Here is a 27,049-nt window from a genome sequence, read left to right on the forward strand (position 1 = left end):
AATTGCAACCGCATTTGTCAAATAACCAAAAATTTTACTAAATAAAAAAGCACCCAGTTCTACAATATCCATTTAGATGGATTGCATGTAGGTAATTTTTCAAATGCCAACACGTGACTAACTTCAGAAAGATTATTCTAGCTGGATCCAATGATATGTGAAAGTCCTTGTTAATTATACCAATTTAAACAATACTGAGCTGGCTTCTACACCCCAAGCGTGTAATACCAGGAATTGGTGCTAGCTATTTGGAGCTGTGAACTGTAGTAAACTGAAATAATGTCTCGGGAAACTAAGACACCGGCAAATGCCTCTTAGTATTCCGAAGTCTGACTGCTAAGGTAAGCTGGCTAATGTTAAACTGCTCGTTGTGTTGCCTTGCCTCTTGACAAAGCTGCTTTCATGTATGTGATTCATATGCAATGTTTTACTTTCAAGTGTGCTTACTTTAGGATGATTCTGCCAAAGTACTTGTTTGGATCCGAATTTGATATATAATCATCTCACAGTTGCAGCATGTATAATTTATATGTATTTTAAACTCATCTATTTTTAACTCTAAATATTAGTCATTTACAGTACTGAATAAAAATATTTTGGAAAAGGACAGATTCTTGTTTAACTACTCAAATATATCAAACTGGATAAACTGTTAATCCTGCAAACTGGCATCCCAGTCTGACTCCTAAGGCTGTAATCAAAACCTGCAGTTATGATGATATCCCCGTTGTTTCTGTCTTATTAGATAAAAATGCCTCTGCAAAGTGTATTGCAGATAATAAGATTTTCATTGATTATTTTTTAGTATTATTATGTTACACTTATTTATGCAAGTTTTTGCTGAACATAAGTACAGACAGAATTATATCCTTATTAAGGTTTGATAATTGTTTTCTCACTTAAAATAAGATCTGTAAAAGTTTAGCTAATAAGGTAAAGTTTTACTCTTATTCAAAGCACTTAAAATGCCACAATCAATTTTCTGTTAAAAACACTTTAAAGCTTTCTTAGCCAAAAAAGTCTAAATTAAGGCCTTGATAACTTAATACACTTAATGTATTTCTCTACTGCAACACTTTTTAGGAACACATTGGTGACAATTATTTAACAGATCTACAGGAAAAAAATTATCTGCTGTCAATAGTAGACCTCAAGATTTGTTCAGTATTACTCTCAGTCTTATTTTAAAATTTCTAAAAGGAAAAGGAGCTTAATAAGTTCAGTCAATATTTATTTTCTTCAAAGTAAAATCAAACAACATTAATGTAAAAATACGTAATACATAAATATTAACTCAATCCATTAAACCTTTGTGTACCATGGCACTGAACTTATGGCAATCGTGTAACTTGAAAATAATGTTGCTTGCCAATGACAGAGGTTTCTAAATCAATAAATACATTTGAAAACAAGAGAACAGTTCACAATACAAAAGCATAGGACCTGAAACCAAATGCTACAGTACGGTCACATGGGAGCTGTTCTTTAGAACTGTGTAGATAGAACAATTGTCACTAAAACTCCCTCTAAAAAAATAAAATGCTTTGTTAATAACTACTATCACCTAAAGTTAGGTAAATCATGCCAGATAGCACAAAATACAGTAGCTGGAAAATGCAAAATAATTTGGTAGGTCCATCTAATTCTTCGGCATAGCTCTGCAGAAATCAAGAGGGATTCTCTGTTCCTTCCTTAAGCCTTTTTGTTTTTTCTTCCAGTGTTTGTTTAAATACTTTTTTCAAGGTATTGTAAACATATGGTCCATTTTCAGAATCGAAGCTTGTCTAATAAAAGGGAGAAATTTAAGTTCAGTTGTTAAATAGATATCATACAGCAAAATGCAAAGTAGATGACCAACATTTTTTTAAAAATTGGTTTTAAGATTTATCAAAGAAAGTATGTGTTTCGTGATGGAGTACTTAATGCTAAGTATTTTCAATTTTATGCTGACTAGACATTAAACCAAACTAGTAGAAGGAGAAATGGCATGATTGTTTTAACAGGTGACATGTCTGTAGATTTACAAGAGATCAGGAAGCAGTATGATGAACGTTCTGTTCCAATAATTTCACCTGCTGAATCAAAGAAAGCAGCTCTGAGCTGAACAATAGCAAGCTTAACCTGTCACTGTTATTAAATGATTCCAAAAGCAGAAGTTATTAATACACATCCTATACTGAGGGCCCAAAACATAACTGAATTGCAATGTAATTTCAGAAAATTATTTAATCTGATGGAAAGACTCCAAGTAGTACAGAATCTACCAAAGCCTTTGGTAAGCTACTCCCAGTGACTAATTATTTGCACCACTTAAAAATTATCTTTTCCCTAATTTCAAAGAAGTCCATGAATTGTCAGTGATCCAGAAACAGAAAAAATGAGACTAAAGGCTTAAGGCTGCAGTGACAGAATTTAATTTTGTTGAGAATATTTCCTACCCTTTATGTAGGCTGATTATTATAAAATGTAAACTCTGAGATAGATAAGCATGACTACACTAAGTGTTAAGGAATTACTGTAACTTTTCTCACAGAGGCCTGCTCTGTTGATTCACCATTCATGATTTAAGACAAATAAACTTGATATCATGGACAAATGGTTACTTGCCTTAGTGAAAGCTTTAATAGCACGAGCAAGTAAGGCCTCCTCCACATCAGCTGGTAGCGTTTGCAAGTTCACCACACAGTGTAAAATACAAAGGATAGTCTGACACTGCTCCTGGTGGGTAAAAGGAACAGCAGCTCATTAGAAGAAATATTTTCATTAAAAACATTTAACTTTCAGGTTTTGTTAATTGCAGTTTAAATATCATACTGTGCCTTCCTATATTGAAACCTTCAGATGTAGGAGTTGGGGAGGGAATTTTCATAAGGCTAAAGAGCCTCTACATAATTATTTCAGTCAGGATGGGAGACACTCTTCTCTTGTAGTGTACCACAAACTGCTCTGGAAATTTCTAGGAGGTCAGGCGTGCATCTGGAGACTTATTTTTCAAGGTCCCCCTACACTAACAGTAGCATTCACGTGAACTGGCATAGAAAAAGTGAGATTTGATCTTTTCAGCCCAAAATGCTATGCATGTTTAGGGCTCTTTCCCCAGCTCACATAGGATGATCTGCATCTCTCTCTGTCCTACCAAGTCTCCTTCACCGTTAAAGGAAGCTTTCAGAAAGACACCTGGGCAGTGCTAGTAAGGATGCATAAAGGGAGCAACAGTATCTTTGTGGCTGCTAGTTCCTGTCCCTTTTTCAAGGGAGACAGATCTCCACACTGGCAGGTCACTTAACAGTGAAAATTAAATTAAAACTTGAGGGATTTCTGGGAAGAGCAGCTAAATATGCACCAGTACGTATAGGGGGCTGACTGGCTGGAGAGCAGATTAGCAGGAAAGAACCTGGGTGTACCAGTGCATACAAAGTTGAACATGAGCCGCCAACGGGCCCTTGCAGCAAAGGCAGCTTAAGAGCATCCTGGGCTGCATTAGACAGAGAGCTGCCAGCAGGTCAATGGAGGTGGCACCTCTGGAGTGCTGGGTCCAGCTCTGGGCTCCTTGGTACAAGAAGGACATCGACATACTAGAACTAGTCCAGCGAGGGGCCACAAAGATGATTAAGGGACTGGAGCATCTGTCATACAAGCAACATGCTCTAGTTGACTCTGTTGCGAGCAGGGCAGTTGGACTAGAAGATATCCAAGAGGCCCCTGCCAACTCAACTATTCTGTTATTCTGAAATAATATAGGATAAGATAAGGTAAGATAAAATTAATATTTTAAAATTTAAAAAAATATATAATTATTATTCCTTTCCCATTCATTTATAGCAGGTGTCAAGCAGTTATTTTTTATTTAATACAAATAGAAAGTTAAAACTCTGATAGAGTGGAAGAATGCTTCAGGAAGAAACATGACTTTTTAGATGAACTCAAGAATTCTGAATGTCACGGCATGAAGATGGTGACTGCACATAAAGTTCTGACCACCTAGCAATTAGAAGCTGTATTCTTGGATATCTGGAGGCTGTTAAAAGGGGCCCTATTTTCTTCATAAATGCTTTGGAAACAAAGAATTCCTGAAGAATTAGGAAATGAATTTGTGTAATTAAGAGATCAAGAATAGAGAAATTTTTTTCTTAATTTACCTCAAATCTAGCCCTTTGGGGAAAGCACAATTACACAGTTTGGATCAGAAGTACCTATTTTTCATAGGGATTTCAGAATGCAGATGGCCACAGTTCTGACTTAAGTAGAAGAATTTGGCCTGGCTTCTGATTCCTTGAATTGGCAAATTCTTCCTATTCCTTGCCCCAGCTCTTCCAAAGCTGATGGATTAAGATGTTTGCACAGCAAATATGACAACCATTATGCACAGCTGCAAGATGTGACATTAACGAAAGCCATACATCGAGTCACAGAGAAAAGGTTTCTCATCTTTGTCTCTGGATCTCAAACTGCAGAATTTGCAGGGAAATATGCTGAAGCTGAGCTTCTACTGAATAGTGTTCAAAGGTAGTATCTGGTATTTTTCTTATAATATTCATCATCATAGTATTGATTACAACTCATACTATTCAATACCAAAATAATCCTCATTCTGATTTTTAAAGAGATTGAAGTTGCCATTTAAAAGTGCAATTCCCTTGCTTAAAGGCCATAAATGAATAGTTTAACACACTTGTACATAACAAAATGTACTTGGCAGTTAAAGAATGAATTGACATATATAATATCTACCTTTCTCAGTAAGTAAAGTGCATCCTGTGATTCTGTGCAATTTTTTGCCAACGTGTCAATATCATCTTTGGATATAACAGGTTCTTTCAGCTGCTCTATCCAGGACCACATCAAGCTACAGAGGATAAAAGGATCTCTCTCGGTACAGATTTTATCCCAAGCTCCGTCTCGAGAATTCAGTTCTTTCTTAAAAAAACAAAACAAAACAAAACTGAAAAGGCATCACCTATTTACTTTTTCCAACATTCTCTTTGATTGTAGCAGTACTTGGCTGCTTATGTTCCAACAAAAAAAGAAGACTTAAGAGTTACCAAAAAAAAAATTTCTAGTTTTTTCCAAAGCATCAACATTAACCAGCAGTAATACAAGTGATTCTTTAAAACAGAAGGATGACATAAACAGTGCAGCTCAGAACCTCCCAATTATCTACTAGACCACATAAACCAGCTTTGGATTTCAACTTCAAAGCAAATGTTGCTAGGAGGATTTGGTTTTGAGGATAAGCAGTTAAGTTTCTAGTAAATTATTTTACTTTTACACACAGAATCCTCTGATTAGTTCTGAGAAAGCGCTGATTAAAAACAACACAACTCTACCTTAAAATCTGTAGTACCAACAGCAAGTTACAACCACAGATAATTGCATCAATTTTCATTAGTTAGTAAAATGAAAGAACACAACCAGAAACCATGTTCTAATCTCCTGCTAGAGACCAAAATTTGTAGGTGCGTTTTGCTTGCTTTTGAAAGAACTGGCCCATAACTGACAAATATAATCATTTACTGAACCACAGTATAAACTGGTGTCCCAATGTGCCATTTCAAAGCACATGGTGGCATTTTTGCCATTGTAGGAATTAACCTAGGTGAAATATGCAGAGCCCATAACATTGAATCAAGTTAAAAATTACCTGCCACATTTCTACCTTCTGCTTCACTTCATCCTCTCCCAGAAATTCATTTATATCTGCAAGTGCTTTTGCTGCCAAAACTCTTCGGGCTTCCAAACTTAATTCTGACTGCAGAACAATGTGTGGAATTGCCTCTGACGCATCTTTGCTACCTTGGCTTTCATATCCAATGGAAAAGTTCACTTTAGAAGACGAAGAAGAATCAGAGTCCTCGGAGACATAGACTCTTCTGCTATACATATTAGTCTTGAGGTCTTTTCTATGACCATTCTCATTGGTAAAATTATGCCTTGGTGTTCCAGGTTCCCTGGTACTGTGCATAGATGCTAGACCTGCAGAAAAGGTTCTGCTGCGTTGTACTTCTTTGGTAGAGTTCCTTCTGGGATAAAGTGAGGATCCATCTTTTCGTCCATCCAAATTAAATTTACCTTGACTCCAGAACATACATGTATTACGCACTAACGCTTCTTTGCTTAAATCCAACTGTGGCTTTTGTTCGCCTGTGGCAGAACATTCCTCACCACTGTTCTGCTGAAGTTTGTTGCACAGTAATATCTGAGCAGGTACTGTCCATGCGGTTTCTCCTTGTTCTAAAAGAAACTCAGTTCTCCTTAAATCTGACTCACTATAGCTTAGACGTCTTTTCAGATGAGTAAGAGGCTGAAGGCGTTCGACATTCCGTCTTTTCCAAAGAGGATCACATTCATGTCCCAGGGAGAAAAGAGAATCCTGGGTCTCGAAAGTGGACAAGTGGGTGTGGGAGGACTCTGACGTATCACTGTCCTGCCTTGCGAGTTCTCTATCTAGCTGTGTGGACACCAACTGAGAAACAGTCTTTTCAATTTCAGCTGAGAGATCTGGTATATCTAACAGTTCTGCCTCTATCACTTGTCTGTTTTCAGCCAAGTCTAGCAACAATTTGCAAACTAGATGAATAAGTTTTGGCACATGTTTGAGATGCCTACTCTCATAACCATGGAGCAGATGTCTCTGACGGGTCAGGTACTGGGACAATGTCACTGTGTGTGCCTTGGGCTCACAGCATGCAAATACATTTCTCAGAGGAACCAAAAACTGAGTGAATTCTCTGATGCATAATAACTGCCCTCTAGTCTGAATAGAATTAGGTCTTTTTGCTCTGACAAAAAGAATTGCTTGATCAGCACTCATTCTTGTTGCAAAAACTAAGTAGCAAGCTATCAGAACACCTGGAAAATATAAAGACAAGCATTAGTTGAAGAACTATCAGACTAAAACAAATACTCAGTGGAACTATAGGATAAAAATTAATATAGGCAAAGATACAGACTTTATGCCCTCTATTACGTGATGCTGTTACCTAAGTATAGTTGCATTTGTTGCACCACAAGATAGTAAGCCTATTCTCACTACACATTCAGTGAGAGCTAGTTCCTCACCATAGCATCTCTAGGAGTTCCATCATTTCTGAACACAGGAGCAATGGTGGCTTCTACAGGAAGAACACGGGCAAAAAGGTCTTAAAAGAAGTAAATGAAATTTTAGCTGCTTCACCAAATCTACCTGATCTAACAATGAGCGGCAGGTTTGTAAACATGTAATAAATACTGGACAATGAAAGTGTACTAGGTGAATCCTTCCCATCAAAAAGAAGCTGTCCCATTTGAATGTAACAGGGAATTATTATACAGATTCAAAAATTTTCTAACCTTGCAAGTTTCTGGTTTTAATACACTAAAACTGATCTCCTCTAGCCATTCAGATCATTTTCACAAATTTGTTTAGCATTTTTAACCATTTTATAGAGGTATATCTTGCAATGATACAGAATCTAAACAAATTATTAATGATTTATAACCAGAGGCTGTTTTGCACTTTTAGAAGAACAATTCTGTTGATCTTGCAGTAGAGCACATACCTGTCCGACCAAGTCCTGCGTGACAATGAACAGCTACCCTCCCTTCCTGCAAGGCGAAGGCCATGACTTTTACCATATCAAGTATAGTAGTGAGAGATGCCACTCCATAATCCTTCCATCCAAAATTATAAAAATAAACTAAAACAAAAAGAAAGTTATTTTCTGCCATACTGAATGTGAAATTTTCAGTACTATATGCAGAGAAGAGATGACTAATAATAAATGATAGCACTAAAATTGCATAATGGATCTTAGAATCTGACTACATATTGTTTGCAAGAGATTATTTTCCCATTTCAGTGTACACTTGCTATTGAAATTTGATAAATACATGAAGCTAGGAAAGATTTGTCCAACTAAAGTTCAGCTAGAATGTAAAAGGTGTAACAAAACTGAGTGATTCATACAAAAATTACTGAGCTATATATAGGTAGAGGGTAATTTTTTCTTTTTAGAAATAAAAGCACTTCTTCAGTCAAGAGCTGTTTCTTACAGAGAGGCACTTTCTCTCATCTCACCATAATATGAAAATACAAAAATACTGTCAATACAAATGTCTTCAAATGAAATAACCTTTTACAGTCTCGATAAGAAAACATGAATTGTACCAGAATTTGAAACACTATTAATGTTTTATATATTTGTGAACTCAGAAGAAAAATAAAAATTTAACTAGCTGTTGTCCTTTCTTTATTCTAAACACCTGAACGTAAACCCTCCACCACACTCTACATCTATACAATCTTCAATAATGTGTTATTCACTCTTGATTATATTTGCCAAGTTTCATGTTTACATCCCATTTTGTGCAACGTTTCTTACATAGCTGCTTTTAACACACAAGGATTCAAGTAAAAATATCTTTAAGTGCCAAAATCAATAATTAATGAGGAATAGCAGCAGGAGTGAACTTACTTCCAGCCTCCATAAAAGCTTCAGGAAGGTAGGTGAAGCCGCTTTCTTGTTCCAGTGGATTCCCACAGCTCGCGTGCTCCCCAGGACGCTGAAGGTTAATTATGGTTTTTATGCCACATCTTAAGGAAGGAATAGATGAGTCAAAGTATTATATGCAGCCAAAATCTCATTATCCCTTATTTTTTGAAACACACATTTATTCTTAGTGGAGAATAAATCTTTACCTGTATATCGTTAAAATGAAAGGATCTTTATCAACAATCCAAATCTATGTTGAAAGAGAAAATGGATCAGGAATTACACTAGTAATACCTACTATTAATAATGACTAAATTTCTTACCTTTCAAACTGTTCAATAATGTTGTACTTTTCAATTACTTCTGTTGAGGGTCGAGCCATAGCCAGTATGTTATCTGTTATCCTGAGAAATTAGAAAAGTAGATAATAATGTTGTTATTAAGAATCTCCTGGGTATGAATCTACCAAAATAAGAATACTATGTTATATTCAAGAAAGACAGAAATACCTTGCTGATTAACTAGAAATGATTTTTTAAAAAATTCTACTATCATATAGTGTTAGTGATAAATCTTGTTAAGCTGATACAGATAGGACATATCAAAAGACCATTACTGAAACTGTTTAAATGCCAGGCCAATGAACATATTAAAAAATTATTTTGAATAGAAATCTGGACTCAGATCTCTGTTTGGCCCTTTAAGGTTTGTATGCTTCTGAATAGCATTTGCTGTTACAAAAAAATCAGTAAGAACGTAAAAATACATTTCATGTGAGTATTACTGCATACAAATATGCTTTTGAACACATACCTTACACTATTTCATGTTCAGTAAATGTTTTTACCTTTAAATTCTATTATGAACACATTTTAATTAATTTGCATTTTAAACCTTAGCAAGAACTGTCTATAACTTAGAATAGGTTTTTTATAATTCATGACAGATAGGTATTTATTCTTTTGGATCTGAACCAAACTTATTGTAAGTCAACAGAAATCTTTCATCATCTTTACTGGGGTATGTACAATGGCCATTATGGTTTACTGGTAAGTTGTAATTCTGAAACAAGCTATGATTATGTTTTACACTTAACTTAGCAGTAGCAGACTTAAAAACCCCTCATTATTTTCCTTTGAATTCTCTCTTTTAATAAATACAATTGATGCAGTTACATTTAGTGAGAGTAAATGCTGCTTATTACCAAGAAGAGTAGAGCCCTTTAATGGCTTGCTCCTGGTCACTCCATCGAGCTGGGTTTTCATACTTGCAAGCACGTCCACCACATGCCATTGAGCACTGCATGTGACCAGGAATGACATGGCGAAGGCGCTCCCCTACTTTAGTGTATTTTGCTGTCGGACGCCTCAAACTTCCTAGAACACAGGCAAAAACAGATTTAGTAAAGAAGCTTAGAAATTCACCTCCACCTTAAAAGTATTGGTTCAACCTCAAACTGATGAAGTTACAAACAGCATAAATACATGGAATATATATTTAAGGCTCATTTTTCAATACAGACTTAAAGTAAGGATTCTGAGGGGAAAAAATTGCATTACTGCAGAAGTTGTTTTTTCTCACAGTAACTTGTTTTTTCTGATGAAGTTAGAGGTGTGTGATATCCTTTGCAACAGAAAAAAAAGTCACAGTCCTCTTCCACCTGAAATCGAAAATACTTAGCTATATACTTGGTGTATGTGTGAACGTGTGCTTCTATTTTATCTGTTCTTTATAACTGAGCTGTTAGAGTGAAAAGCATATATTAATCCTTGAATAAGGAATCAGTGAACAAAATATAAAATACAGGAAAAAATGTAGAACCCAGTATTTTATGCATATATATAAAATATAGTTAACAGAACAAAAGTATATTAATTTAATAACAAGAAAATACTCGGAACTGCCAACAGTCTTAATGAAAAGTACTTTACTTTTTTTTTCAGGAAAAGTTGCATCCAGCTCCTCAGGGCTCAGAGACGATACTGCCACCATAACGCGGTGAGTCGATGATGAGAGTACCTCTACAACTGAGCTCCGGCGCCGCTGGATTATGCGAAGAAGGGGATCGGAAGAAGAATGCCTCCGACCCTGGAAAAAGTTGCTAAAAATACTCACTGCCGAACGCCTTCGGGGTGAACCCTGCATGACTGACCAGCCCCAGCTACCGTCTAGGAAGGCTGCTGAGGATGCACTGCTAGGAAATCCAAATCGCTCAGCGCTGAAGTTGCAGAGAGCTGTGCATCCTTCTGTACGCTCCAGCAGCTAGTCAGCATGGGCTGAGCGGTCTCCATAGTAACGAACAATGAAGGCGCTGCTGCCAGCTATCCTTGGGGCTGCTCGATTCTATAGGAATTGAGTCTGTTTGGGACAAACTGTTCCGCTGCTTGATGCAAATAGTTGCATTTCAAGTAGATAATTTTGAAAACGGACTGGGAACAACCAAAACATTTTCCATAAACAATGTGAGTAGTTAGTTAGTTGTAAATAGCATGCATTCAGAACTTGCTAAGACGCAAAATACTAGATTCAAAAGAACAATCAAAATGTAGCTGGAGGCTCTGCTTCCTGAGAAATCTGTAAGTAAGTACATTATACTCTCCCACCTCTTGGTTTAACATTCCACAACCACCTCTCCTCCTCCACTTAGTTGCTCCAAAATGCATCATTAGCTCTGTAATGATTGGGATTAGTGTGTTCCTAATGAAAGGGTTCAGTACATGATGAATTGTAGACTGTTCGCTCTGGACCATTCATATCTTCTAACAAAACACAATTTGTTATTCAAAACAAAAGGCTTATTTTTTTTCAGGGCACAGCTTTTTTATTAAGCAAAGCTGTTAGCCCTACAGACTGAGATAAAGCAGATTATGGGGAGGAGAAGATGTATCAGTTGACGGTAGATATTAGGTGGCAAATTGCCTCCCACTTTGCTTCCAGTGTGCTAAGAAGGAGAATGAGCTGGCCAGAAAGATTGCAACACTCTCAAAAGCACAAAATTCTCATGCAACTATTTGGAGAACAGACTATAGCAATGCTAAAAAACTTTGTCATCCCATTGTCTGTGCGTTAGACTGCACGTTAAAGAGAAATACTGTGGAAATCAAAACCCACCATAACTTTGTTCAATAAGCAATTTAATCCCATTGCGGTTTCCTAAAGATAGTATATATCTTCAGTCTGTGTTTCTTTTTGTACTACAAAAACAGTAACTCTTACAGAATAATTTGCATAAGAGAAAGCTCTCTTCTGATAAACATTCATCAGGCAAAAATCTACTGTTTCTCCTAGGTACTGAGCAAGAATTGAGTGACTGAATTTTGCATACTGCACCCCAGCTCTGAAGGAGACGTGGTAAGGTTTGCTGTAGATGTCAGGCCTGAAACATCAGTAGTGATGTCGTATGAGAAAAGGAAATTGTTAAAGCTGACTCTGTTAGCTGTTACCTCAAAACTCCGCCTATTCTAATTCAGCAACAAAGCTGATGTCAAGAGGTAAGGAAGTATTTAAATATGCTTTTATTTTGGGGGTTGGGTGGAAGAGAAAGGAGAGGAAAAAGGCTATTTCAAGTGCTACCTATATCCAAGAAACCTAAAAAATGTTTTCTAATGATTATATTGCTTTCTTATATTTAATTCTTTTTCTCTTCCCAGAAACTTCTCTTCAGTATATATCAAATGATAGTAGAGCCAGAAATGAGCAAAAGAAAATGCTGCACATCATTATTTTCCTACTGAATCTAGCACAATTTGCAAGTACTCACCCAAAACAGTAAGAAAGAATTACATCCTATAAGAGTTTATTAGAAAGAGGAGTTTTGTTGAAGGTATGTTTGTATTTTCAGAGAGCTAGGCAGTTTCTGCACACAAAAATCACATAGTTTCTTCAATTAAGAGATCTGACAATACAAAAGTTACAGAAAAGCTCAACATATTAACACATTGTGGTGATGATAAAGTAATGCAGTTTTGTTTTGTTATAGACATTTCGTGTTTATAATTGGGGATAATATTTCTGGGTTTTTTAATTTTCTATGGAAATTTTTTTTTTTCAGAATGTCTCTAAGCACTTTTGATGAATGGCATATCAGAGAAAAATTATTACCTGAACTCATATTTGCAAGATATAGACTGCTCTCTAGCAACGAAGAATACGGTAGTTCATTTTGCAGCAAAACTCCTGCAGCCATTGCAGTACCTGTGGAAACAGTAATATGTTCACTGAAAATCTACAACGGAAGCTCAAAAATGCAAAATAAAGCTCAGTACCTGGCACCTGGTTATAGAGTTGTCCAAGGCTTAAGATTTGGGCAGTCAGACATGGACTGTACTTTCTTTCTGGTGTGCAGTCATCTTAAAATTCAACAGCTTCACTGTCTGCCCTACCAATTAAAAGTTTAGTCGATTGTGTGTTTCAAGCTCTGGAGTTTGGCTGATTATGTACTTTATAACCGCATGTTTTATACGGACAGGAATCACTCAACTGAAAGCATTTAATGTAATGCCATCCTGACTTTCTCACATTCTTAAAGGTAAACATAAAACCAGAGATCTCGAACTGAGATCTTGCAAGGGGCAGTTTCAGCAAAGCTATATCAGAATGGCAGCACGATTTCTCGATCACACCACTTACAATTTTAGTTGATACTTGCAAAACAGACTGTCCACAAGCTATATGCCTTCTCTGCTCTCTTCCCTCTGCTCCTTGTTTTTAGTCTGTTGGCAAGTTTGAAGTCACATATATGACGATTCTCCTCTAACAAGAAAACTGAACACAAGAGTCTGTCGAAGCAGAAAAGTTTTTTCTCATGCTTTAATGTAATTTCTAATACAAGGCGAGTCCTGCTCTGAAGGCCTTCTGACAAAAAGAAAGCTAAAGAAAAGCTGTAAATGTGAACATATTAATCAGTCACTGTGATGTTTAAATAAACCATTTACATGGATCTTGAGCAGAAATTCTCACCCAGTATAAGATTACCATTCTCCTTCTCTTATCTCCATAGGAAAATAGTGGCAAATATAACAAAAAAGCATTTTTTTAATACCAAACTAAGTACATCTCTGCTGTATGTGTAACTATAGAAACTTTACTAAATAGGCAAACCTTAGGTCCAAATTCTGCAAAACCAATATTAGGATTCAGCAGCATAAATAGCATTTTAAAAGACAGATTTGCTAAAAAAAAAAAAAAAAAAAAAGTATTGTGGGGATTAGGTGGTATAACAGTCCTGTGCTGTGTTGAAGTGTGGTGTTAACTGCTTGCTGTTCATTTTCTACCTTTTATCTATATTTCTGCATAATTGTTTTTAAAGTAAATATTTAAATAGATTCAAATAGAATTTCATTCATTCAGATATTACATTATCTACCACGTACTTGAATAATTTATTCTTCCAGCAATGCTAGTGGACTTTATTCCACAAGGTCACCTAGTGCAGCTCTGTCCTTTTCAAGATGCTTAAAGGTGGGAACAGAATACACATACACATGAACAACCCTTTAATACTGCTGTATCAGTTGCCTCAAAAAGATGAGAATTACATGTTTGTGAAAGCCAAAAGGCCTTCTGAAACTTCAGCAATGCTCAGAAATGCATTTCTAATGTAAATATATGAATAAGAATACGAATTAAGATGAATCTTAATACAGACTAAAGAGTATCTGGAGCATTTTCTACGCAGCTACTTGACCATCTGACTCTGCACTTTTAAAAGTCAATCCTTTAATAAACAGGCAGGAATACTTGCATATAATTGCATTCTATTTGGAGAAGCTTCAAAACCTCTATTTTTTTTCCAGTGGACTTTGAAATCAGTAAGGGATGGCTTTCACGATCAGGGGAAACTTGGTAGCTAAAGAAATAACTTTATTTTATCTCCAGAAGTTATTTAGCGTTAATAGAGTTGAATTAGCAAAAATTGTTGGTTTCTATTTCTCAGAAAGTTCTCTTAAAAAATCTTAATAGCTTGTCCAGATAACATATAAGCATTTGAAAAAGACGTCTCATCATATGGGCAGCAGAATAATCACCAGTATGACTATTTATTTTTCCTATTTCCTTGTACTCAAGCATTAGAAAAAATGAGATGAAGTATCAGAGATATTTCTGTCATCTAAAACTATTTTCCTTTTGTTTTTAAACCAGAATTCAGGCTGACAATGACCCTTAACTGAAAAGGGAAGAGATGGAGATTAATGCAGAAGATAATACACCTACAGTATTACAAAACACTAGCAAGATTGTTCTAAACGGCAGAGGTAAACAATGTGTTTATTTGCTGTGTAACAAATTAGACCTCCCTCAATTTTATTTGAGAAGATATACCAAATCTATAGGTCCTGTTCTGTATAACCAGGCAGTTCCAACTGACTTAAATATTTGGTCTGCATGCCTTTCAGTTTGCTAAATTTACTTCCTGACAGGTGTTTTAAATTGCACAGTGTGATCAATGTGAGCAATTCCCTTATATTTATTTCTGAAAAAAAGTTAAGTAAGATTGTGACAAATCACTTTACAGACCTATATTGTACTCCCTCGAACAGATGTAAAATGTTGTAATTTGGGACAGGAAGAACAATTTCAGTGTTGATGTTACTAGAGAGGGGTATTACATTCCTGCACAGATAAAAAGAGTGTTAAAAGTAAAAACAGTGCTTGGGTGAAAGAAACAACTCTCTCCTGATTCTTCTGTGTACCAGATATTCTTAGTTTTTAAAAGGTCCTCTTCAGCATTTTGTCCATCACATGAACACGTGAGATGCTGGAGAAAAAAACAAGCCTGGAGCGTTATTCCAGGTCATGGCCCTCATTAGCTGTCAGAGGGAACTGAAGTCACGTGCCTTGTGGCAATCACGATACCGCGTTAATCAGATCCGCTCCATTATCTCTGACATGCATTTCTATTGCCATGACAGCAAAGAAGCTGGTCTTTTAATCCCTGTTTCCCAATTCAAGAAATGAAACAGCGTCTCGGGTGATGTTCCATCTCTTTCTGTTTTATCACAGGAAGCAATGTCATTTAAGCGTGCATAAACAACATAGCCAATGAAACCAAAACATAGTAAAAATAATGCCTGTGTTGTTGGCTGACTGAAGTAAATAGCAATACCACACTGCCCAAGGAAACAAGGGTCTCTTGAAATCATGATACACCATCAGATGTCAAGCACTAAGGGGGATATTTCAGGAGGTCCACTCCAGGTGTGGATTTTATACTTGTTTTAATGTCTGTATGTATTTTGGCAGGGGAGGGGGGGGTCCACTTTTGGGCAGACCAATTCCTAACAGAAAGGATATAACATTTTTTGTTTCCTGTTGGTTGCACCATTGATTCACTTGTTGCATTTGGTAAAACGACAGCTGTCAACTCACTGCTTCATACATGCAGAGAGGGGACTTTCTTGCAGAGGAAATAGCATAGGCATGCTGTGCTGTCATAGCTGATCACTCTGTGCTTCCACTTGCTTTTACGGAGTGAAGCAGCCTCTTGTCCACATCCATTTCCTCTGGAATAAAAGCACTTCTCTGTAAAGTTACAGGTTGAGTAGTAAGGTGTCACACAGTAAGTGGGACAACTGCGAGATCAGGGATCCACACAAAGCAGGTTCTGCAACTAACTGGTGGGCAGACTTACAAAGGAAGAGCATGAAGGAGGCATACCTTACTGGTTCACACGAGCAGGCTGCAGGATGGACTCGGCAAACTAGCAATGGGGTTAGCAAATTAGCAACTGGCTTAGGTGTCAGTCTGCCTTGTAACAAGGAAGATTCTTTTTTAGTATTTCAGGATCTGGAAATAAGTGGCTTCCAGTCACTGGGCTGAATTTTTGCTCCAGAATGAAATGAGAGAAAGGAGCAATGTCTAATGTTTTAGCAGCCAGAAAACAATTATATAGCCAAAACGGGATGAGACAAGAAGATGCTGGTCTCACTCTACCTTAGCAATTAAGGTGGTTATTTAATAGACACAATTACTCTCTTTTACTTCAGAACACATTTTCAAAACAGAGAGAAGAGCTTGCATTCCAGACAGGAACCATTCCAGCTGGGGCAGTTCAGCTGCCGGCACAAACAGTAATCCCACTGTAAAGCCCCCCACTCCATTTCTGTAGAACTGTCTACTAATAGTGAGGTCCCATCTCTCCAGATGCGTGTGGATTTGGTAAACAAGAATACAACAGAATATGACTACACATTTCAAAAGATTACTTTTATGTATTAACATTAAAAAATCTTGGATAAGCTTTCAGTTTCAAAATATTAGTGTATAAAAAAAGCTATTTGAAACCTCAAATATATTCATACAATATAGGCAAATGCTGATGCTTATGCCTGTCACATAAAATTCTGAGGTTATTTTTACTATTTTCTTGTCTTCTAAAGTGATTTTGTTCTCTCCCTGTTGCAGCCACATGTAAGTAACTACCCAGTAGCCAAATTTTTAAAGGAACATAGTTGACTACAGACGCAGGTAGGGGCCATGTTAGCTTAGTACCTAAGCACTCAGGTAACACCTCTAAAATTTACTCTGTAGCCTGATTCTACAGGTACTTATCTTCCTGAGCAGCTTTGCTTTTGTGAGCAGTCCCACAGAAGTCAGGAGGGTATTTGTCTAAATACAAGACCATATGGGATAAAGTTTAATTGCCAAAATGCAAAGTTGTGTAAACCGCACTAATTGTTTCAGATAGATAACTAAAGACAACTTAGATAACTAAGACTAAGCAAAAATATGATAATGTAAGGAGGACTGTTTCTATTTAATGAAGTGGTTAAGAGCTACTAAATTATAACTTGGTTGCTAAATTCAGGCTTTAAATCTGATGTTTTAAGATTGGCACATCATGAGAGTTTTTAAAAGAAAAATCTTCTAAATTTGCTGAGACATAGTTAGTCACTTCTACAGGAAGCACTGGTAAATGAAATTGTGTTTTAAATTACAACAGACTATCTAATTTTAACATTGCCAGGAATAACAAAGCATTTATTTCTAAAGTTTTGTAAAAACTGTAGATAACCGTTTTTTGTTAAACTTGATTATTATGAATAATGAAACAAAATGCAAAGGTTGTTGTTCTAATGTATATACCAGTAAAAAAGCTCGCCAATAGTAGATATTTCACAAATACTTAAGCTACAGTTAATAAAAGTCTTGAAGGCCGTTTTAGCATTGAGCACATATACCAGTAGGCACACACCTCAATTCCCTAGGCTTATTTGAAATTTAAAATGTTTACTACCTATAAGCAAACACAAAAAAATTGGAAAAAGAAAATAAACACGTAGATGTAGGAGAGAAAGGAAAGAAAGAAGACAAGGTAACAATTTAAACAAATTTTTGTATAGTTTAGTTATATGTAATTTACACAGCAGAACAATACTACAGCTGTTGTAAAACTCCAGTGATTTCACTGGGACCACAACCAGAACTGATTTCTTATTTCTTTACATGTTTTTCCCTCTTGGGGAAAAAAATATTCCTCATCTGTTTTAGTAAAAGGTGAATGTTATTTAATCATTGAGTTTGATATTTACAAAGGACTGTAACCGCTTTCACGTACAAAAGAGACAAAAGAATATAATTCATCAGAAGGTTATGTAGGTGTTGGTTTGGTGATTCAGTATTTGCTATTCATAGATTTTTTGACATAAATATCAAGAAATTGCAAGCTAAACTGATGGACAGGTCTACCGATTGACTTGATTCATGTTATTTAAGTCACATCAGCTTTCTGTGGTAGTGTTAACCCAATAGTTAACACCAGTTATTTTAAACTACCTTGAGTGGGCTGGCAGCCAGTAATTACTATTGAGAATTATAAAGGAGATGGTGTAAAATGAATATATTAACTGTTCTACAAACAAAACTGGTGACTCAGATACTCTTGATCATGAATATCATGTTTACTAAGAGACTATCACACTTGTAAGACTGACTACACACAGAAGAATGAAATATTGTCAGGAATGCATTTTAACAGCATTCAAAAGTGGAAAAGATTAAAAATTGCCTCTGCAAGTTAGAGGAATTATTTTTAAATCTCATACAGTCAAAACCATAGTAAATTTACATGAGTTTTAATAGAGTTTCAGTAATTTCAATTTAACACCTTACCTGTTACCCTGCAAAAAGAATGAGTGATTGTTGATCCCTTCATTGTTGCAGTATCAACCACAACAAATATGTTGTAGGGAATTCACATTTTACAGAAGAGAAGCTGAATGATGTTGCCACGGTATTTCCTGCAGTTAATTGGATTCGTGATGGTAATCTGGGAGGAGCCAGTAACTATCTTTTCTTAATTTAAGACTGTATGAGGAGTGCCTTACCGGCTATGCAGATAATCATCCCATAAACTGCTTTCTGTGCCTGCCTAGATTTTAAAGGGATTGAGGCAAACAGGCCACACTAACCTGATATTTTAAGAACCAAATCTTCCATCTCTTTTTTTCTATTCACCTCATTTTCCTATTATCAACCACAAGTAAATATATGTGTATCTACATGCATCAGAAGACTAAGCACATAGCTACAGAGATAATTTTGTGACATTACATTAGTCACAAATTGATTAATGTAACTTCACAACTGATTAAGTCAAACTGATACATTAATTTTGAAATGCCATGAAAAGAAAATCAGAGATAAATGTTTCATTGTTATCTGTGGTTACACCCTGAACAAAACGTTTTTTTCTCACCCAATAAAGCATAGAATATCATTGAAGTATTTACATTGAGTATAAATTAACTGCATTAAAAGTAGTATCTCAAAACCATAACAAAAATAAGTTCATCTGAACGTAAAGGATGTAATCTACTAAAAACCAAAGCAAAGACTTTGTGGATTTAACTAAATACTAGATAAAGTAATAAAACAAGCTAAATAAAATGGGATACAATATCTTATTCTATCTAAATCAATTTCAACCACTAAATATTAGCTGTCAAAAAAAGGCTTTCATCTATTTCCATCACTTCCCTGCATGTCTTATTAAAAAATCCCTAGCATTAATTAAGCGCTACTCACTGCTCATCATTAAAAATGCCTCCCAATTATCTAGAAACAAAATATTTGTGCAAGCTTCTGTGGATAGGATATCTGTAGGATATCTTAAACAAGCAAGGAGAGCAAGCTACAGGAGACAATTCAACGCTGATGCCAACAACCTTATTAATTCCAAAAACATCGTCTCAGCTAAACACCTGCCTTAATTTGGCAAATAGAGAGATGAAGCATATAACAGGACTAAATTGTTTTGTTCATTTTCAGAAATAATTTTGTAGTCAGAATTCACTGGGTTTTTCTGCTGTATACTGCTAATAAAAATCAGAATGAAGAAGAATCCAACTACTTTTCTATAGAAAAATTAATTTACTGAGAACAGAGAGAATTTAACAAAGTAGTCCTTTAAATTACACATCTAGTTTCTTACTAATCTAGCAAGGACAAAAAAAAAATTCACATGCATGAACTAAACTGCATCCAGTCATCTTAGTAAACAGCAAACATCATTTATATATACATGTATGGACATTTGTGCAAAAAAAAAATCCTTAAAATGGGGCTTCAAAGGATTTGTACACAATTTTGGAAACCACACTAAGGTACCTTAGGTACTTAAAAACCTGAACAGATTGTGGAGCCTAAAATTCTACATTGCACATCTTTCTTTAATATATTGGTAGAAGTTTCAGTTCCAAAGGTGTTGAGCACCCGCAGCTTCCCCAGCCCACAGGTGGAACTAGAGGGGCTCAAAACCCCCGAAGCACTGGTCCTTGTGGGTCTCTGTGTGGCAAGAACTGGTGAACAGCCCCCTGCTCAGCACCAGGCTGTGAGCACACAGAATGACGCTTTCACATAGGTATTTGTGACAGTGGAGCCCAAGCAGTAACCAAAGCACGTCGCTGCTTTAGAGGCCCAGCAGAACATGGTGTTGAGTTCCTGGGAATTAAAGACTTTCAGTAGGAACCTCTATTTAGCATCATAGAAAATTTAGGAGAAAGAATTGGAGGTCAGCTAGTCCAACATCCTGCTCAAAGCAGGGCTGACTCCCAAGTTAGATCAAGCGCTGACAGATTCCCTGTCTGAAGACCCCTGCACAAGAAACACTCCCTGATAGCAGCATCGCTTCTTGGTTTCATCACGCGTTGTTCGTAGTCATTGTAGAAGTGGCTCTAGAAATTACAGCCTCAGAATTATGACTAAAGGGGCACATATATTTTTCAAGTGTCAGCACAGGAAAAAAAATGTGTTAAACAAATGGAGCATCTGGTAAAATGTTTTGTAGGAGGAAACAGAGGAAGTTACCATTTTTTTTTAGTTGACTAAAGAACAAAGAGCAGCTTCGGATAATTAAGAAATAGTAATTAAATTAAATTCTTAATATAAGCATACTCTTTTGGGGAAAGTTCTAAATGCTCACATTTGAGAAGCTGTTGCTGACATACTTAGTGATTATTTTCATATGGATAATATAATAACACTATTTACCTATTTGATTCCAGGGGAGGGGTTAATTCTTGGATGGTTTGGATTCTCAGTGCAACAGCCCACTGCTTTGCTGTATCAATTTGTAGGTGTTAGAGGTTTGCTGGGTTGCCCCTCATATCTGTTCCTACATTTGTACTCTTCGGTATTAATACCAGTTTATTCAGCTGAAGAACTAATTTTTTCTAGCGATCTGCAAAGTTTGCTAGTTCCAGGAATCAGTGCCAAACATGTTTGTTCAAACAGGCTATGTCATCCTATTTTTGTCAAGACAAGGCTTTGTGCTAACTGAGGATGACTTTTTGGAGGAGTTAACCATTAGGTTAAAACAATTTGCCATTTCCAAGGAAAGAATGCACAGAGTAGGTGGGATGCTAGTGACTAAACTAATAATCTTTATCTCTCTAGGCTTGGCATTTTCCTATTTAAACAAAATGAAGAATCCCAAATCCTCTGGAAAATTCTATTGAACTATGACTGCCGTTTAAAGATACTAACAAGCTTTTTAGGTAAGTAGAACAGGATGACTAGGCTTCTGGCAGCTTATCTCTCTTGCACTGCATGGGCTGCCTCATGGCTACTTTACAGCAGATTTAGCGAATCCACCTGTCCCGTGACCTTAGGTACTAATTTATCAGATTAGGCAGGTGGAAAACTGTCTAAATTGTCTCATAAGGAGCTGAATGCAATTAAAATGTTTGACCACTGCTTAGACTGCACTGTTTTCATTGGTACAGACAGAATCACAACAGCAAATTATCCTAAAACAAAATTTACTAAAACCTAATTCACTTTAAGGTTAATTTTAACTTGGTACAAACTATGCATTTAGATTCCCAGCTGGCTTTGGAGATTTCCAGCTTCACCTTTTGCTTTTTGCTCTTCTCATCATTTGGATAAAAATCAATTAATGTTGCTTTATTTTCAGCTTGTATTGAAACACTCCACCGAATGCTTTAATTTTGTGTAATTTTAAAACTGTACGAAGTCTTATTAAAGACTTTTTATAAGTTTTGCTTTTAGATTTCTTTTCTTATATATTTCTGTCCCTTAAGCATAATGTAGCATCACACAGCAAATCAAGCACAAAAGCAGGGTCAAAGCCTATCTTTGGTAGATCTCGACTACACCAGCAGTGTTACAGTTGTGAGGTAAATATACACGTTTAGATGCTTAATGAGATCCCAGAGCAGCAGCCTGCCTGTGATCCCTATCCTCTTTCATCATCTGTACTTCCAACAGTCCCTCTTTTCCTGTTTGTTCCACTGTTAGTTAAAATTGCCAATAAAGGATAAAATGGAAATGTAGTGAAATGTTAGGTAGAGGCGGCATAGTAATATGAAGATTTCAATTCAAAAGACAGTTCTAAAACTGAAGAATTGTATCATGTATTGCTGACAGGTCATTCAATGCACTTGCAATGCAACAGGTGACTACAAGCCTAGGAAAATAGTCTAGAACCTCTTTTTAGCCGCAGGCTTTAAAATGAAAGAAAAATCGGAACTTAAACCAGATATAGATATAAAAGGAAAGGAGAGTGTCATAGAGCTATAGCAACCCCATCTACCTCTGCTTTGTGAGACAGCTCATTTTCTAAATATATGAAACAGTGGTATCCACGTGGCTGCAAAGCCCTCACCCAGTAATGGTCTACTTTGGGTTGATAGCTCTGTCTTTGAAACAGCTGGCAAATGTCAGGTTGTTGGAAAACAGAGAAATTGGGAAGAAGTCCTTCTTTCATAAATTTCAGAACTTCTGAAGAGCTACCATATATTAAGCCAATTTGTGATGACCTTTGCAAAAGCACTGTTTAATGTATGCATAATTTCTAAGAAACATTGGACCTGCTGTGGGTATGCTGAACAGTTGTCAAGTTTATGCACAATAAAACTTAACTGTTCAAAAATGGCAGACTAGGTAAAGGAAAAGAAGAAATGTTAAGAAAATTAAGTAGCTCTAAGGTAGCCAAGCCTTTTAGGCATTTTATTGTATGCTTTTTGCTAAGGAACAAAATGGTCAAGCTCTGTAACACAGGGAACTGTTTGAGTGAAGAACCAAAGAGGTCAAAGGAATTTAATATAAGCAGCCAGAGATCAAGAGTTGCAGGTGGCTGTACCTCCCTCATGTTCCTGTGATTGAATTAAGTTCAGGAAATACTCCAGAGTGGAACGAAAACTGAGGAAATAGGTGTATTTTTACATATTTTTCTAATTTACAACATTAACAAGCTACCCAAACCCAGGAGTAAAAATGTTTACAAATTTCTGTGGGTTTGGGTATTTTTAATAACCACAGATTACAAGGTAGAAAGTAATTTGTTTTTTGTTGAATATTTGCTTAAGCAATTCTGGAGTCTGAACCTTGCTTCACAAAGAAACAGAAAATCTATGCCTAGGAAATGCGTCTGAGAAAGAGCGGGTAATCACTGTGTCGCTGTAGACTGCGGAGCATCGCAGGCCCACAGGCACTGTGCCTCACGCGGCTGGCTGCAGCTCGGAGGTGCATGGGGGCTCCCGCAGAGCTGCAGCACCCTACCTCCGATGGAGGGAAATTCAATGAACTGCTTCCAACCAGGCAGGCAGTCTTTAACTGTACCTGGCGGTAACAGGAAAGGACTGATTTTGTTTTGAAATGTACTTGTTCTAAGGAATTATAGGTGTTAATTACCTATTAATTACCCTGTACAGGTGAATTGGCTGAGCACTTTGAGGCCGGCAGTCAGCAACAGCCACCCAGCTCTGGATAGCTGTTAGCTGAGCAGCTTCTGCAGCACGGCAGAAAAATACCCACCCAAGGACTCTTCTGAGTCACCTGGTGAAGTAAATGAGAAACTCACCTTGCCTAGTTGAACTGAGCCTCTTTAAACAAGTATGTCTTTAATTCTGAATTATATACTAGCAGGAAGAAAAATTAAAGTAAGCCAGGAAACTATACTCTCCATTCAGAAAAGTGGGAATATATTGCCAGAAACTGGGAATATATTTGCCAGCTAGTACTAAAAGATACAAGCAATCTTGTACCTTATCTGAGCACTTGCAATCCATTTTTTTACAGTATTTGTAGCACATTCCTTCCCAGCAACTAGTTTCATCCATGTCAAATTTTGCAATTTCTGCTCGTGACTCCTCTCATTTGTAATTCTGCTACTACTATAAAAAAATACTCATAACGGTATCATTCGATTTATGATGAAGTAAAATATTTACAGATGTGGAATAAACACTATTCAGATCGGTTTATCGGTTTATGCCACCCAAGCAATCACATAATGAGAGAGGATTACATTGCTAATTATATCTCTGAGGTGATATTCTTACAGTACCTGGCCCTGAAGACTGCCTCCCTAACTTATTTCGCCTCTATGGTCTTACACATGTGGCTCCATGTGTGTTTTACATAAACTACTGATGAAAACAGGAGATGGAAAAATGCTTTCAAGCAATACGTAATTGCAAATACTTATTTTGTACATATTCTTTTGGGATTAATTACTCCACAGATGTGGTGCTCAGTTTTACTAATTGAGGTGCAGGCCTCCTGCAAACATGGCTCTTTCTAAGAAAAGCAAAGCAAGGGAGCTGTGCAAAGGGAGAACACTTAAGTCTAGACTACTAATAGATCAGGTAATCTTTTCTCTTTTTGTTAATCTACTGAAGAGCATAGTTACAGTCTGTTGGCAAAAGCAGTAACAGCTACATCTAAAAATTACTATCCTGACAAACGTAAAATGTGTTTGGATTGAAGAATATGCCATACGCAGGTCTGCCTCTTCAACTCCCAAGGGGACTGACTGCGCTGTGTTTTTCACGGGCGATCGAGTAAGTGATGATTAAAGGTATGGTACAACTGCTACAAAACATGAGAACGCGGCTGCGAAGGGGCAGCCTCTTTCCATCGCCAGTATGGCCTACAGAAGCCAGCGCTCCCCTGCTCTCATTCACGGTCCTCCCAGTCCCTGACAGACGTACGCCTTGCGAGGGTTAAATCCCACCGTGTTATTTAGCAGACGCTGGCAAGAAGGGCTGGATTGCCTCCCAGCCCTACCTCCAGGAGTTACAGGTCGTTGCTCTGAAAACTGCTGGTGCCGAGCAAGTGCCCTGGAGGGAGCAGGGCAGCGCCCACCCTCCCGGAAGCCGAGAGAGGTTGGGGGGCAGAGGGGGTGCCTGTGGGTGTTAAATTCTTAACGGAGGGCCTCTGCTCTGGATGTCACCGAGGCAGTGAACGTGCAACTGCCGGAGAACTTAGTGACGAAGAACTCAGAACTAGTGACGAAGTCACTAGCTACGGAAGTGTGGTTTAAGTCTTTTTTGTCCGTGCTGAGCACACTGTAGTCGCTTACCTCAGCCGGGGGGCGGGCAGGGCGGGAAGAGGCAGCCCCCCGCGGCCGCCGCTCGCCCCCACCTGCGCGGGCGAGGCCTGCGGCCGAAGGAGCGTCCGAGCAGCCGGATCTCCCCCGAGCAGCCGGATCTCCCCCGAGCACCGGGGGGGTGAAGCGGCCGCTGCCTCGCGGACGGGCCGCGCAGCCCCAGCCGCCGCCGGGCGTGCCGCGCTGCCATGGCGACGGGGGCGGGCCCCGGGGGAACGGCGGGAGCGGGGGCGAGCCTGCCCTGACGGGCCGGGGGAGAAGGGGGTGAGCGGGGCGGTGCTCCCTGCGGGCGGGGCCGCCGCTGCGGGCAGGGGCGCGGGGAGGGCGCCGGACCCACCTGCCTCCCGGCGCGTCGGGCCGCCGCTCCGCCGCCCGGCGTGGGGAGAGGCGGCGCCGCGGCCGGGCGCATGCGCCGCTGTGAGGCAGTGGGCGGAGGCGAGGGCGGCGGCTCGGCAGGGGCTTCCCCCGCCGGCCCGGGCCCCGCCGGCCCGGCCCGCCTTGCGCTTCCCGCCTTGCGCTTCCCCGGGCGGCCGCGTCCTCAGCGCGGCCTCAGAGGCGCTGTGGCGGAGGCGGCGTGACAGAGCCGGGCGGGGCGAGCCCAGGCCTCCTCTCGCAGAGGAGAAACGGCTGAGGGAGGCCTTGCCGCCTCGTGAAAGGAGCAGCGTGACGCCCGCGTTGCCAAAGATTACTCGTTACTCGTTTTCTTCCAGGTCAGAGATGCGTAAGGGGTCGGTGTCCCCCTCAGACGCCTCCGCCAGCTGCCCGGTCCGGGCTGGGTGGGAGCCAGGCCTTGGGCCTCCTGTAGCTGCCGCACACCGAGAAGTACACAAAACAATAAATAAATTGAACCCATTTACTGACAGGGTTTAATGTTTTCAGCACCATCGTGAGTGATTCTTCTTCGTGGTTAGTTTGGGAATGTAATTAAACATTTTCAAAAGACGGTGTCTTTCAGGTAAACGGTGCCTACAGCTGGTGGGCAGTTGTCCCCTTTGCACCCCGGCGGGCCTCTGCCTCAGCTCACTGCGCTGTTGGCTGTGTCATTTCTTACTCATTAAGGGGTTTAGTGTCGGTGGTGAAGAGATGCCAAACAGACATCGGTTAGGGTTCTGAGAGGCTTAGTTAAAGGTGTTTCTAGCATTTTTAACAGGCATAAAAGGTACTTGGGTCTTGGACACAGAGTAGAACTGGTTTGTAATGGTTTATTTTAATACTGGAGTTGAATACACAGTTCCTGATTGAAGCAGTACTAAGAGCTGTAAACCTTTGCGGTGCATTAGTGTGCTAGGCTGAAACATCTGTCTGCCGGGTAATAAGGATATTTTTGGAGTGAGTGTCCTTGTAACACACTTGTGAAGTTAAGTTGTGGTTTTCAAGATACTTGCAGATTTTTGACAGTGTTATGTGTCTTAGCCACATTAGTACATTCGCTCATACAATTAGCGTCTCTAGTACATCGTGTAAATTACATAAACACTAGCAGTGTTTATGTATTTTTAACTTAAGTTTCTGAAAGCTAAAAACAGGTTTGGGAACTTAGTGGAAATGCTGAAATCTCTTGCTCCTTTTCTTTCTACTAAGCTAAAGGAGCTGTCAGTGTAGGAGACACAGGGCTTGCTTCTTAAAACATGTTGGTCCTACTAGTACTAAGGTGTCTTAGACACATCTTGTTTTTCGACAGCATTAGCATACCACATTTCCTACAATAACTGTGATTTCTAAACAT

At 38.3% G+C, this 27,049-nt stretch overlaps 1 protein-coding gene across 7 annotated transcripts; it reads right to left on the reverse strand.

The window, feature by feature from the left end:
* Positions 1–1,276: 1,276 nt before the first annotated feature.
* Positions 1,277–25,853, reverse strand: PTPDC1 (protein tyrosine phosphatase domain containing 1). 7 transcript variants are annotated; one of them, XM_072876236.1, is made up of 11 exons: positions 25,661–25,698; positions 12,573–12,665; positions 10,403–10,559; positions 9,676–9,847; positions 8,795–8,875; positions 8,454–8,572; positions 7,539–7,676; positions 5,642–6,849; positions 4,732–4,917; positions 2,608–2,718; positions 1,277–1,784 (listed from the first exon to the last, which is right to left on the reverse strand). In XM_072876236.1, exons 3-11 carry the CDS (start codon positions 10,461–10,463, stop codon positions 1,668–1,670), a joined length of 2,193 nt encoding a protein of 730 aa, XP_072732337.1. In that variant the 5' UTR covers positions 10,464–10,559; positions 12,573–12,665; positions 25,661–25,698; the 3' UTR covers positions 1,277–1,667. The 7 variants fall into 7 exon arrangements, with proteins under 7 accessions (XP_072732337.1, XP_072732334.1, XP_072732335.1 ...); XM_072876233.1 differs by lacking the exon at positions 10,403–10,559 and having other exon boundaries at positions 25,661–25,853; XM_072876234.1 differs by lacking the exons at positions 10,403–10,559; positions 25,661–25,698 and adding an exon at positions 25,297–25,631.
* Between the last annotated feature and the right edge of the window lie 1,196 nt (positions 25,854–27,049).

Source organism: Ciconia boyciana, chromosome 11 (genome assembly GCF_034638445.1).
Source record: "Ciconia boyciana chromosome 11, ASM3463844v1, whole genome shotgun sequence".
NCBI classification, from domain to species: Eukaryota; Metazoa; Chordata; class Aves; order Ciconiiformes; family Ciconiidae; genus Ciconia; species Ciconia boyciana.